The following is a 14415-nucleotide window of genomic DNA, read 5'->3' on the forward strand; positions in this document are numbered from 1 at the left end:
TATCCAAACACATGTTCTGTGTGGTTGACATAAACAGGATCTTAAACTCTTTATTTCTGTTCTAAAATCTCAAAAATATGATGTAAATAGGGCGTCTGAGTGGCTCAGTCTGCTGGGCGTCAGACTCTTGGTTTTGGCCCAGGTCGTGATCTCAGGGCCATGAGCTCGAGCCCTGCATTGGGCTCCACACTCAATAGGGAGTCTGCCTGAGATTCCCTTTCTCCCTTGACCCCTCCTCCACCACTAACATAAATAAATAAATCTTTAAAAAATATGATGTAAATGTTTTACCCCATTAGTACACACTCTTTGTTTTAAATATCTGTATACTATTCTGTTATTTAGATGCAGCCTGAACGACTTAGCCAATCTTCTGATGAACACGTAAGTGGTTTCCCAGATGTCACCATTCCCATAGCACTGAACGCACACTTTGTGGAGACTCGTGGAAGTCTTTCTAAAGGATGTAGTCATGGAAGTGAAGTGGTGGAGGGGAGGCGGGGACAAAGGGAATGGACACTTAACCTTTTGAAAGTCACTCTCAAACTAACCACCGAAAAATACCAACGTGTGCTCTCACTGACAGCATTTTAGGGTTTATTTGCTTTACACCCCACCGGTAATGGACATACTCAATCTCTCTTTTTCTTCTTTGTCAATTAGTAAGTGAAGATCTGTTTTGACTTTTTGAAATTGGTTTAGTCGGCAGTTTTCTTTCCTGTTGAGTTGCTCTTTTCCTTTGCTACCTGGACATTTGTACTTTTCCTTCTGTGACTGGGCTATGAATGCCTTTTGTCCATTTTTCTCTTGGATTGTCATTTCTCACAGGAAATTACCGGTAAAGCAAACCATTATAAAGTATAACAGATATTTGAAGCTAAAAATATCTTGGGCATGACCCCCACATACCCTACCATTGTAGAAAGCGGAGATATGCACGTATGGTGTTTTTAGAAACATGGTTCCATCTTTTGCTGCCATTAGGTTAAACCTCCCTTGAAATCGTTTCCTGCCATGCATTCTTTCCAGGTTTTTTTTTCTATTCCTGATATCATATGCAGTTTATCATTCTTCTCGATTTTCTCCTCTTGGCTAGTATAATCAGTCAGGATTTATAGATGATCTGGTAATCCCAACACCCCCAGCAGGACAATTCCTGACTTTATATAATTGTATATTTTTGTTGTTGTTGTTGTTGTTTGTTTGTTTGTTTTTAAAGAAGATGTGGAAAGAAGTAAGGATTTTTAAGAAAATATATAGAACTGATTCATGGTTTTAGGTAGTTAACATTGCATTAATAAACCATAATTCCTCCCCACACCAAACATGGTTCTCCTTCTCTTCCTCCAGTGTATCCACCTTTCCTTCTTCCTTCTTTTCTGTCCTTTGCCTTTCCCCTCCTCTTTTCTTCTCCTTCCTCCGTGTCTCTATCCAGCAGCAGCTCTGACATAATTAATTTTGTCCCCTAGAATCTAAGTGAAAACTCTACATAAAACAATCACTAACTGGTACTTCAGTGGTGAAACCATAGGAGCTCCATTAAACCCAGGAGTCACGAAAGGATGGCCACGCCAGGATGGCCACGCCTCCCTATTATTTACTTGTTTACCTTTGCTCTCCATGTCCTAGGTGGTATAGTTAGAAAATAACAACTGTAGGGGCATCTGGATGGCTCAGTCAGTTAAGCATCTGCCTTTGGCTCTGGTATGATCTCCAGGTCCTGGGATGCATTGGGCTTCTTGCTGAACAGGGAGTCTTTCTCTCTCTCTCCTCTGCCCCTCCCCACTGCTCATTATCTCTCTCTTGCTCTCAAGTAAATAAATAAAGTCTTCAAAAAAAAAAAAAAGAAGAAGAAGAAGAAGAAGAAAGAAGAAAAAAGAAAATGCCAATTGTAGGCTTAAAGTTGGGAAAGAGAAGGCAAAAATATATCTGGATGATGTAATTGTCCTAGGACACCTTCAAGAGAATGAACTAAAATCATTTTCTTTTTTTTTTTTAATAATCAATAAGTTCAGTAAGGCAGCTTAATAAATTAATGCACAAAAATCAGTAGCCTTTCCATATCCAAATGACAACCACTGGAAGACAGAAATGATAGTGACAGAAAGCTTACTGCTATACAGTGAAAACCCAGCGCCAAAATACCCAAGAAACATAAAGTAACAAGAAATGAGAAAGATCTATGTTTAAAAAAAAAAAAAAAAAACTATGACATAAAAGAAAACTTTTGGATAAAATGCTATGGTGGTATAACAGTGTCAGTTCTCCTAGTACTTATGTAGAAATCTAGTGGGATCTCAAGAAAAATGCCAGATTTTTAAAAATCAAATTCTGAAGTTCATAGGCAGAGTAAAATGTAAGAATAGACAAGAAACTTTTGACACAGGAGAATGAAAATAAACTAATCTTATCCAAATATGTATTATAAAATGAATACTAATCAAGTCAGTTTGGTTCAGGCAAATTAATACACTAATGAAACAGAATGGTCAACTTAATATTGACCAAAATGCATATGACATTTGGTACATACTACAACTCTAAGAATTTAATATGCAGTGAAAGTAGCATTTTGAAGCAGGGGAGGAGAGATTTATTTCTTGTAAACAAATTAGATTCCTACCTGTATTCTTACACACACACACACACATCCAGATACATGAGAAAATTAAAATGTAGGAGAATTAGAACGTAAAATTACTGGAAGAAACATGGGAGAATTTTTTAAAGATTTATTTATCTGAGAGAGAAGAGAGCACGAGCACACATGAGCACACACGTGTGCAGGGGGAGGGGCAGAGGAGAGACTCCTAAGCAGACTCTGTGTTGAGCTGGAAGCCCACTGAAGGACCCAGTCCCATGACCCCCAAACCATGACCTGAGCTGAAACCAAGAGTCAGATGACACCCAGGTACCACAATATGGGAGATTTTTTTAACATAATCTTCCACTGAAGAAGAACTAATGAGTCTATGAAGCCATCAATCAACATACTGATAAGGCTGACCACTTACAATTAAAATTTTCTGTTTGATAAAGGATACAATTTAAAAAAATGTAAATTAAATGTGTTTGCCAGGCATAACACTGCCAGACAGCTGATTTCTTCAATATATAAAGAGTTCTCATAAATCAATTTTAAGAAACCAAATGAGAAAACATTCTTCCCACTTCTTAAAGAGCTACAAGAAATCCAACATTCTGCTGGCCTCTAGGAGGGGGAAACTAGGGAAACCAGGAGTGTAGGTAATTACTCTCCACTTTGTATTGCCTTGAGCACAAGTAGCTTCCACATAGAGGGCAAGGAAGGGGAGAAGAGGGGAGGGGAGGGGAAAGCAGGGGAGAAGGACAAACTGACTAACAAATACCGTTTTTAAATTGGAAGTCTAAAAATCTGTCTTCCACCATTCACCTTCCTGCCACAAACCTGTATAAGTGGGAGAAAAGATGAAGAAAAGGAAAATAGAAATAGTCACATGCATCCCTGCTACCTCCTTCACTGACGTTTCTCTAAAGAATATGTTCCTTAATGCTAAAGGACTTTTGTATTTCTGAGCTGAAGAGACTCATTCTTTTTGTGACTGGTGAGCAGTTTGGTCTTGCCCTCTCTCATGAGGCCGTCTGTCACACCTCTTCCTCCCTTGCCTGAAGGGCGATCTTACTCAGGTTACACTTAGGGGGGGAAAAGAAATTCTCTAGGGAAATGATAAAGTTTGAATTACTCCTAATGTGTTCCTTGGGTTTTACAAATGCTTCATGGCAGCCTTGACCGACCATGGTTTGGAAAACTATATAAGAAACTTGATGTACAGGGATGCCTGGGAGTCTCAGTTGGTTAAGCAGCTGCCTTCAGCTCAGGTCATGATCCCAGGGTCCTGGAATTGAGTCATCCGGGCTCCTTACTCAGTGGGGAGCCTGCTTCTCTCTCTGCCTCTCTCTGCCTCTGACTGCCACTCTGCCCGCTTGTGTGCACACTCTCTCTCGTTCTCGCTCTCTGACTAATAAATAAATAAAATCTTAAAAAAAAAAAGAAACGATGTACAGTATGTTATGATGGATGAAAAGATGACACAGCTGATTGCTAATTTTGATGGTGGTTTGCTTTGGTGGGAAATGGTTCCTCATTTGCACTAGAGAAGAAAGGAAGATGTTTGGCATCCTTCACAATATTGGCCCAGCTGTGTTGCAGACAGAGCTGGCGGACTTAGAGAAGACATTTGCCACAAAGTGGAGCAAGTAAAATTGAAACTCACTACCAAGCTTCAGCCTATCCCCTTGCCCTATAGGAATGTCAATACTGTGTTTGCTACTCTCCAGGCTGGAAAGGATACTAATACTGGAGTCTCCCTTACCAATGTTGTCTCCAAAAAACATTGTCACCGTACCTCCTAAGTGAAGTTACCATAGATGTTCTTCTGCGGCAGGGAAACCGTATACAAAGTCCAGCCTGGGGTTTTGAGTGTTTCAGCTCTTTACCCAGGAATATCGTAGCTAACTTCCTGCATTTTAGTAAATCTGTGACTATTGAACAATAGCTCCTGTGCATCCATTTCAAGTCGACTTCCTGCCCGGAAACACCGTGAGCAGGGTGTGTGACTGTCATTGTAAGTGTTGTTCAGATTTGAAGAATTAGGGTACAAGGCAGGAAGCATATTTCTACTTTGGGGGAAATAGCCTTCTAATTTCTTCTGTTCCCGTGGAAAATGTCTCCCACTGGGTCTCAGCAGGATTTTGTCTAACGGCTCATTATGGATCTGTTATTTGGCCTCCTCAAGTCTTTTGTGCTCTGTGAGCTTCATGGCTGTTAGTCCTGGGAGAGCAGTTGTTCCATGTCATTGTTGCAGAGTCTGTAATTGGTTTGGGCCCACATTTTACAGTTTGTCAGGCCGGCTTCAGTAACAAAGAGTGTGTATAGATTTCCAAGCACATTTTGTGTTCTAGCATTTTCTGCGTGCATAGGATGTACTCAACCATGAAGTGGTATTTTATATTTAAGGACCTGAGTATCATTCTGCTCATTATAAAAATTTTCATATCTCCCTTTGGTTCCAGCACTCATGCAGATATGGACTTACACTGAGACACCCTTCTCTCCAAGGCAGACCAGCAAAGGTCTTCACAGTGTACACAAAATCACAGCTTAAACCTCTTGTCACAAAAATAACATTTTGCGATTTTCACCCTATATCACCCTTATGGCAAATTCTCTAGTCCCCATATCCCCAAGCCCCATATTCCTCTTCATTTTCAGTCTGTTTTATGCCCGAGGGTCCCAATGGAAGCAGAACGGTGCCTGCAGAATTGATCAGAATCTCATGGGTTTGGTTTAATTGCATCATTAAGATAAGTAAAAACATCATATGAACTGGTTTGGGTTTTCCTACTTAATTTTTATTATTGCTTTTATTATTTTTTTTGTCTCAAGACAAGTCTCCAAATTTGAAGAAATACAATGTAAAAGAAAGGCATGCTTTATATAACCCCCCACCTGCCTCTCTTTTCCTATAAACACGGCTCTTCATCATAACTACCAAATTATTAATGCTTTGGGCACTAAAATATGCAGTCTCCAATGCAGATAGTTTTTGACTCTAAGTCCCAGTACAAGGTTGTCATCATAATTTCCTCTCCATGTGCCTAGCAGAGCAATGAAAAAGTTAATGGCACTAAGCAACGAAGAGTTAACCAAAATAGCTATTGTTTATTGATAACTCACTACAATTAACACTACAGTAAACATTTCATGGGTAATACTTCATTTTATCCTTAACATGACCTTACAACAGACACAGCTAACATCACTAACATAGACCATTGTTCCCACATACTGAGTTGTGTTTCATGTTCATTATTTCCTTTGCTCTACAACAACCTTACAGATACTGTTACTGTCCCCATTTTACAGATGAGGACACTGAGGCTTCAGGAAGTTGAATCAGTTACTCACTTGTGGCTATTAAGTGGTGTGGTGGAGTTCAAGCCCTTCCCACCTGGTCTTCTGCCTCCCGTGTGCTAAATGCCATGTACTAAAGAAGGTTTTTCGCCATTTTACAGATAGAGGAACTAAGAGAAGAATCTAAAAACAACTTGTCCAATGGGTGCCTGGGTGGCTCTATCGGTTGAGCATCTGACTCTTCATTTTGGCTCAGGAGATGATCTCAGGATCATGAGATTGAGCCCTGTGTCAGGCTCCACACTCAGCGTGGAGTCTGCCAGAGATTCTCTCCCTTTTCCTCTGTCTTTTCCCCTGCTTGTGCACGCACACACTCACTCTCTCTTTCTCTAAGATAAATGAATAAATTTTTTTTTAATTTTATTTATTTTTGCAAGAGAGGGAGAGAGAGAGAGTGTGTGAGCACAAATGAGTTGGGAGGAGGGGTAGAGAGAGAAGCAGACTCCCCACTGAGCAAGGAGCCCAATGTGGGGTTTGATCCCAGGATCCTGGGATCATGACCTGAGCTGAAGGCAGATGCTTAATCAACTGAGCCTCCCAGGTGCCCAATGAATAAATCTTAAAAACAAAAACAAAAACAAACAAACAACAACAAAAAACTTGTCCAAGGTTGCCTGGCTACCAGGTTTCTACAATTCCACTGTCCATGTGCAAAACCATTTCTACACATTAAAAAATGATTTCTACTCTATTCTTACTTTTTAAACTTTAATGTGATAGAACTATTAGTCACCCATTGGCATTTTCTCTTCCAACTCTGGCAAGGATATAGATTAAAAATCCCAGTCTGAAAGTTTAAAATTTCTCTACTGGGAAGAGAGTCCTAAAACTATTCTAGCTTGAACAGAAAATATTTCCATCTGTCACATTTGTGGATACCACATGGGGTTTTTATATAATGTTTTTGTTTGGTCCTGAAGGCACAGATTAATTTTTACTTTCTTTGGCAGATAGCCTCATATTCTGGTGAATTTTTAAACCTTGAGATAAGAATAAAAATTCAAACATAGAAGTAAGACAATATCAAATATATTTAGGACAATAAACATCCTTCAGCTGAGAAGATGAAGAAAAACCCTAGTAGGAGGACCATCGTGAAACAGTGAGGAACACAAATGAATTCAAATCTGTTTGCATGGCAAACTCCTACTGATACAGTGAGTCTCCACTCCTGCCGCTTCTTGGAAGCCTCCCCCTGATTCCTCCAGTTAGTGTGGAAGAGCATTCTCCAGGATAAGTCCATCATCATAGCCTCCTTTTATTTTAAATATATACTTTATCGCTCTCCAACTGGACTCCATACTCCTTGAAATCAAGGACCAGGTGTTATTAACTTGGTGTCCCTGGTCTGCAGCACATTTCAGTCATGGGTTGGCTTTCCTCAAGTCAATTTATAGTCAACAGAGAAACTTGCTGAGCATATATCACATTTCTGGCATTGAATTCTGTGAGGCATTGAGATATCATGAAAAACAATAAGAAGAGGAATATTTAACCAAGAGTGAACACTGGGCCGGGAATCTGAAAACTTGAATTCCAATCCTATTCTTTCTGTAACTTCATTGTTGGATCTCAGACAGCATTCCTGGTACTTAGTTGGTTAAAAGGAATGTCTGATTCAAAGACTTCTAACGTCTCTCAACTTTGCAAGTATACTTACTTATTATCTCAGATGGAAGTGTGTTCATGCCTCTGGAGCCACATCTGATGTGTGGGAGACTCACACTGTGGTCAGAACAGTAGGTCAGTGTGGTCAGATGAGGACATAAGAGTACAGGAAATAAGCTTCTGTGAGGATGTGAGTCCTAAGTGTGGATGAATGCTGTGAAGAGCCAATTCCACAATGCGCTTTTAAGCTTGTGACAGGGGGTGAAGGACAACTACAAGGCTTTTAAAATGATTAGCAGAGCAAGAGGAGGAGAGGTGAAGCCTGACGGTGAGACAGGATGGTGTGGGGTTAACATATGATATGCAAAGCAGAGATCTGCTCAGTCTAAGAGAAAGAGGTTTTGGCTGAGGGTGTAGAATAAGCATGGTCCCCGGGGGAAGATGAGTCTCAGGTAGGCGAGTAGATAAGAATAGGGCCCACGAGTGAGTCCAAGGGTCTACATCTATAGGGAGAAAGGTGGCCACTGCGACTGAATCCATCCTGATGATTTTTGGAGATCTATGGTGAATGGGTAAGATTGTGAAGGCCCAAAGACAGCCCAACAGGAAGCCGGTTTGCCCAGTGAGGAAGAAAATGCTCGTGTCATTTGTAAGCTGGCCATCTTGATAGCTGTGGCTAGCAACACTGTGGCTGATTTAGAAGCCCCAGGAATGGAAAAGAAGCTGATGAATATGTAGCTGAAAGTTAACCCTATCTAAATTTCTTTTTTATTTTTGGTTGTCAACAGATGATGATACCTGTCTTACCTGTCTTCTAGTTTGACTTCTGACAAAATCATGGTATCTTTTTGAAGAATATGGAAAGTGAGTGTGACTGACCCTCTAGTTAAGTTTATTTGTAATTAGTCTAAAGGCTTCTTCAAGAAGGTAGCTGCTGATCATTGCGTTCTTGAGGCCAGAAAACCGATTTTGAGTCTTCTGCTATAACTGCCATACAAGATGTCGGTGTTGACTAATTACATGAGAGAACAGCTACCCAAAGTAACAGCACCCACTTAGGAGGAGGGCTCTATTGGAACACCACATGGCTTCCTTCAGGTTCCAGAAGGTTAGGTAAAGCTTTGGATCCAGAGAGATTGGGAAGCATAAATTCTGTGCCCAAGTTAACAGAATGAAATTCAGTTAGTAAAATTCTCCACTTGGATCTTTAAGGAGATACGTCCCAGCCCTGCCCTGGGATGGCAGAGAGCACATGCACAGTCATGAAAGTGTAGAGTGGAGGGGATGTGACTTTGTAGCATAAGTTTAAAAAAAATAGATTGAGGCTGCTTTCGCATAGACTGCACCCCATAGACCAAGCTGACCTTATGCTTTGGGGGTGCAGAGGCCTGTGCATGTACTCTCTCCATGTTTACAGTTCCATGGACTTCTTACTGCAGAACTGCCATTAGCATCTTTATATTGTTCCCAGGGTCAGTCCCTCATTGCTGCTTTGGTCTACAAGTTGAGATTAATTTTCCTAAGATTATAACAATAGTATGTGTGTCTTACTCCAACCCCATCGCATATGAATGGAATATTCAGGTGCTTGGGAGTGACACTTGCTACCTTCCAAGACCTGCCCTTCCCTTTCCTCTTGAGCCTTACCTGGTTTCCTCCTCCAGAGCTGAGCTGGGTGCTAGAGGCAGACCTGGGCTCTGTGTGTCAGCCTTGCTTTCCCTTGACCCTACCTGAAATGCAATTCATTCGACTTTTCACTGTGATGGAATTTAGAAAGCTTTCACCTGCTGGAAGCTGGTTAAGCTCCTCCATCATAGAAACTTTCGTTCTCGGGATATTAATTCTGTTTTATGGAGATGGACTTAGCTCCTACACTGGGGTTCAAGTTCTTTGAAGCAGTGAGTGTGTTAAGCACCTTTGGGTCACCCCTCTTGGTCACTTTGGGCCTAATCATAACAACAGCTCACTAAAGAAGGACGTTGGCACCTACCCTGAGTTTCCTGTTCCTTGAGACTCATGGTGCCCCTGTCTGGGCCTGGCCAGGGCAGGCCCGTTGAAGAAGCCATGGGATCCTTTCATTTGCCCCTACTCTGTTCTTGATTTTTCCAAACTCTGCCCGATTCTTTTCTCCTTCCGTTTGCTGTAAGTTTTCCCACTTAGACTGCCCTTGCTTTTCCTTCCTGTCTAGTCTAACCCACCCGCTCGCTCACAAAGCCCACTCACTGTCGCTCTTTTCTGCCTTCCTCCCTCACCCATCTTTCTCGAATACGATTTTCTCTTCCAGCCCCCTCTCCTCTGTCAGCCTCATGAATGGAGAGTGGCAATGCTACCAAAAAGGTTTTGACAAATGGAGGTGAAGGTGGACTCTGAATGGAAGAGTCAACCACGGTGGGACCTTTCAAAGCAGATGAAAGCCTTTGCCTTGTTTTCATTCTGTTCAGAAGGATCTCAGACTAAATCCTCAGTCCGCCACATGGAAGTAACTGAGTGAGATGGCTTCTGTGTAATCAAATTACTGTATTCAAACATTTGAAACTGTTTTGGGATCAAGAAAACATAGGTTGACATGAAGCCCTGTGGTAGCTAAGGTTGGGAAGACATTCTGTACTGTAGTATGTATGCGTTGATAAATTTCATACACTTATGCTGTGGGTTACAGTCTAGCTTCTTCTTTCAGCTTCAAACTATTTTAATCCTACTTATAATTCCAATGAACGCTGCGTTTCCTCACCAGCTTGTTCAGCTAGCTTAAAGGGTAGATACCATCCACAACCCTGGTTACTGAAACACAATTCAGAAATCATAACTAGCAACTCAAAAGAGAGCTCAGTTTCACAAGATGAGATTTGATGCCATGAAGCAACCCTCTCCCAAATTTGCCAGAGACCTTGTGAGTCTTAAAATATCCTCTGTTTCCTACCAGCCAGTTCTGGCAGCTTGAGAACTATTCTTACAAATAATGACAAATATTTTACCAACTCACAACATGTTGCTTTTTGTTTTGGTATTAATTTTGTTTGTTCATATTTTTAACTAGGAAAGTTAGTATAATAATGCGATGGTCATCCAACAAATCTCAGGGAAAGGATTATTCTCTTATTGAACGTTTTAGCATATGTTTCTTGAACACTGGCTATGTACAAGTTATTACATTGAATGTTTTTGGTAATGAAAATATGACTTGAACTTGATGTTTGACCACAAGAATTGAAAGAACGGAGACATTATAATGCAGCAAGTGCCATGTAATACTTGCTAAAAATGCACTGAGAAATGAGGGCTCGGGTGGGATTTGCTGAGTGAGTCAAGGAAGGCTTTCTAAGGGAAGTGGGATATGAACTTTGATTACTAGCCAGATGTTAATATGCACAATGTGGTGTGGAGGGTAAGGGGCAATCTAGATAGTGAGACGTTATTAACAAAGTCTCAGAAATAGTACAGTATGAAGTACAGGGAACATTGTAAGGTTTTTGTTTTATGTAAATGAAAGGGAGCAGTTAGAGATAAAGCTAAATCCCCTGGGTCTGAAATCCCCAATTTAACTCTGCTAGGTAATGGGGAATATTTTATCCATTATTCCACTCTTTAAACAGTTTCAGAACTGTGTTTGAGGATAATTAATCAGATAATTAATCTGTCCTCAGTGTAAAAGCTTGACTGGAGGAAGAGAAATTGGAGTTTGGAAGGCTAGCTGGGAGGTTATTATAGTCTAGTAAGAGGTACTGCAAGCTGCCCTGGGCTGGGAGGGGTGGGATTGGGATGGAGGGTAGAATTGAGAGACACCAGGTAGTGAACATTCCTAGGATTTAGAACCTGATGAAAAGGGGAAAAAAAAGGGAGGATCCAAAGATAATTATGAAGAGCCAAACCTAAGAAGTGACACCCTTAAGGAAGGCAGACAAGTCAAACAGTACTGGGGGAAGGTGGGTTCAGCTTCGCTGGTGGTGCATGAATGTACATGCGCCCCCCAATGGTGAACCGGAGATGGGAAACGGGAACTCGGCTAGAGTCTGAAAGACTGGCTTGGGATTCACTAGCACAGATGTAATGGTGGCAGGTGTAGGAGTGGATATGAACGCCAAGGGAGGGTCTAAAGAGAAGATGGCCAAAGATAGGCCTCTCAGGAGAAGGTGGTCTATGTGTAGGGGAGGGAAGATGAGCCAAGATTGAAGTGGTCAGTGAGGTCAGAGAAGAGCCAGACTTAGAATCATAAAAGACTGGAGAAGAGAGTTTCAAGCAAGCAGAGGCCAGGAGTGTTCATGGACACAAAAAACTAAGGAGGTTGAGAATGGAATAGGAGAAATGAAATGTGGGAATTAAGAGTTCACTGGTGACTGTCACAAGAGTGGATTTTATAGTGTACGTTGCTAGAATCTATTCTTTTTATAAGTCTAGGTTTTGATGGTTTGGGGCCTATTGTCCCATTTCTTTAAAATAACACAAATAATAAAAGATGGCATGTGTGTGTGAGAGAGAGGGAGAAAGAGAGCACCTTGTGACCTGGGACTGTTTTACATAAGTGAAAAATTGTTTAAGTAAAATATACCTTGAGCTCACGTTTCCTTAATAATAGAGATACCAATTTAGCTGATGAAGGAAATCCCCAGGATTTTACATTAGTCAATAAGCAAAACTTCTACTCAAACTACATCAATTAAAAAGATACTGTTCTGCCCTTTTTCGATATATGAAACAACAACAGCAAGAACATATAAACAATTGTTCAACAGATGATCATGTCGCGGAACATGTTAGATTATCATCTTGTTTCCTTCTTTTCAGAGCAAAAGACTGAGCTATGATAGCAACCGGTGGTGTGATAACCGGCCTGGCTGCCTTGAAAAGGCAAGACTCTGCCAGGTCACAGCATCATGTCAGCCTCAGCCCCTCGCCTACTGCCCACGAGAAGAAACCAGTCAGGCGGCGGCCTCAGGCCGATGTCGTAGTCGTTCGAGGCAAAATCCGGCTTTATTCCCCATCCGGTTTCTTCCTCATTTTGGGAGTGCTTATCTCCATTGTAGGAATTGCAATGGCAGTCCTTGGATATTGGCCCCAAAAAGAACATCTTATTGATGCTGAGACGACACTGTCAACCAACGAGACTCAGGTCATTCGGAACCAAGGTGGTGTGGTGGTCCGCTTCTTTGAGCAACATTTGCATTCTGATAAAATGAAAATGCTTGGCCCTTTCACCATGGGGATTGGCATTTTCATATTCATTTGTGCCAATGCCATTCTCCATGAGAACCGGGACAAAGAAACCAAAATCATACACATGAGGGATATCTATTCCACAGTTATCGACATCCACACACTGAGAATCAAGGAGCAAAAGCATATGAATGGCATCTACACTGGGTTGATGGGAGACACAGAAGTAAAACAGAATGGGAGCTCCTGTGCCTCGAGACTGGCCGCAAATACCATTGCCTCTTTCTCGGGTTTTAGGAGCAGTTTTCGGATGGACAGCTCTGTCGAGGAGGATGAGTTTGCACTAAACGAAAATAAGAGTTTGGGGCATCTCATGCCCCCTTTGCTTTCAGACAGCTCCGTCTCCGTCTTTGGCCTCTATCCACCTCCCTCCAAGACGACTGATGATAAGACCAGCGGCCCTAAGAAATGTGAAACCAAATCAATTGTGTCATCGTCCATCAGTGCTTTCACATTGCCTGTGATCAAACTTAATAACTGTGTTATTGATGAGCCCAGTATAGATAACATCACTGAAGATGCTGAGAACCTCAAAAGTAGGTCAAGGAATTTGTCGATGGATTCGCTCATGGTCCCTGTGCCCAATGCCAATGAGTCCTTCCAGCCAGTCAGCACCGTTTTCGCAAGGAATAATTCCACTGGGGAGTCGTTGTCGAGCCAGTACAAGTCTTCTGTGGCCCTCGGACCCGGGGCTGGACAGCTCTTGTCTCCTGGGGCTGCTAGAAGACAGTTTGGGTCCAATACTTCTTTACATTTGCTCTCGTCACATTCAAAATCCTTAGACTTAGACAGGGGTCCCTCCACCCTAACTGTTCAGGCAGAACAACGGAAACACCCAAGTTGGCCTCGGTTGGATCGAAGCAATAGCAAAGGATACATGAAACTAGAGAATAAAGAGGACCCCATGGAGAGGCTGCTTGTACCCCAAGCTGCGATCAAAAAAGACTTTACCAATAAGGAGAAGCTTCTCATGATTTCAAGATCTCATAACAATTTGAGTTTTGAACATGATGAATTCTTGAGTAACAACCTAAAGCGGGGAACTTCTGAAACAAGGTTTTAATGTTCAAAAATATATCATTTTACAAGGATATATATTTTAAAACTATTTTCACTGATGTTTCCCTGTTAAAAGTATGGGTCATACATATTTTTTATCAAATGGTTTGTAGTGGGTTAGACCTGGTTACTTAATTCTGTGGCGGCGATGGCTATATGTTCGGGTTACTTATGATCACAGGACTTTCTCTGATCACCCGTGATTTTGTATTCTCCCTTCTTTTGAAAACGTATCTCTTCTATCAATATGAACACAGAACACTTCCACCTATACCAAAACTCCCTTTCTTTACTTTTAAATTCTCTCATTGATGGTCATCTGCATAGGATGAATTGTCCAGAGTATAAATTTTCTAAACAACTGCTTTTTTTAAAAAAATAAAAAATCAATTAAATTATTTAAAAGGAGAAAGATCTAGTTTCTGGGTGAGCTAAATAATTTGGATTGGTGAAACTGGTCTAGTTCCATGTGAGCTAATTGATAGGAATTATTTAATTTCGTTGTGGTTAGTACCCTGAGCTCTGGGGCTCTTTTTTCATTATTTGTTCTATTTTAGTGCTATTTTATCAACAAACCATGTATT

At 41.2% G+C, this 14415-nt stretch overlaps 1 protein-coding gene across 2 annotated transcripts in view; it reads left to right on the forward strand.

Annotated features, from left to right (window-relative positions):
* Positions 1 to 13898, forward strand: part of TMEM200A (transmembrane protein 200A) — a 70164-nt gene extending 56266 nt beyond the window's left edge. For both annotated transcript variants that reach the window (XM_032843505.1, XM_032843506.1), the window contains exon 2: positions 12344 to 13898. In XM_032843505.1, the coding sequence (XP_032699396.1) occupies positions 12360 to 13835 (1476 nt within the window). In that variant the 5' untranslated portion in view covers positions 12344 to 12359 and the 3' untranslated portion in view covers positions 13836 to 13898. The remainder of the gene's footprint in view (positions 1 to 12343) is intronic.
* Positions 13899 to 14415: the final 517 nt, after the last annotated feature.

Source organism: Lontra canadensis, unplaced genomic scaffold (assembly GCF_010015895.1).
Source record: "Lontra canadensis isolate GAN:19392208 unplaced genomic scaffold, GSC_riverotter_1.0 scaffold141, whole genome shotgun sequence".
Taxonomy (NCBI): domain Eukaryota; kingdom Metazoa; phylum Chordata; class Mammalia; order Carnivora; family Mustelidae; genus Lontra; species Lontra canadensis.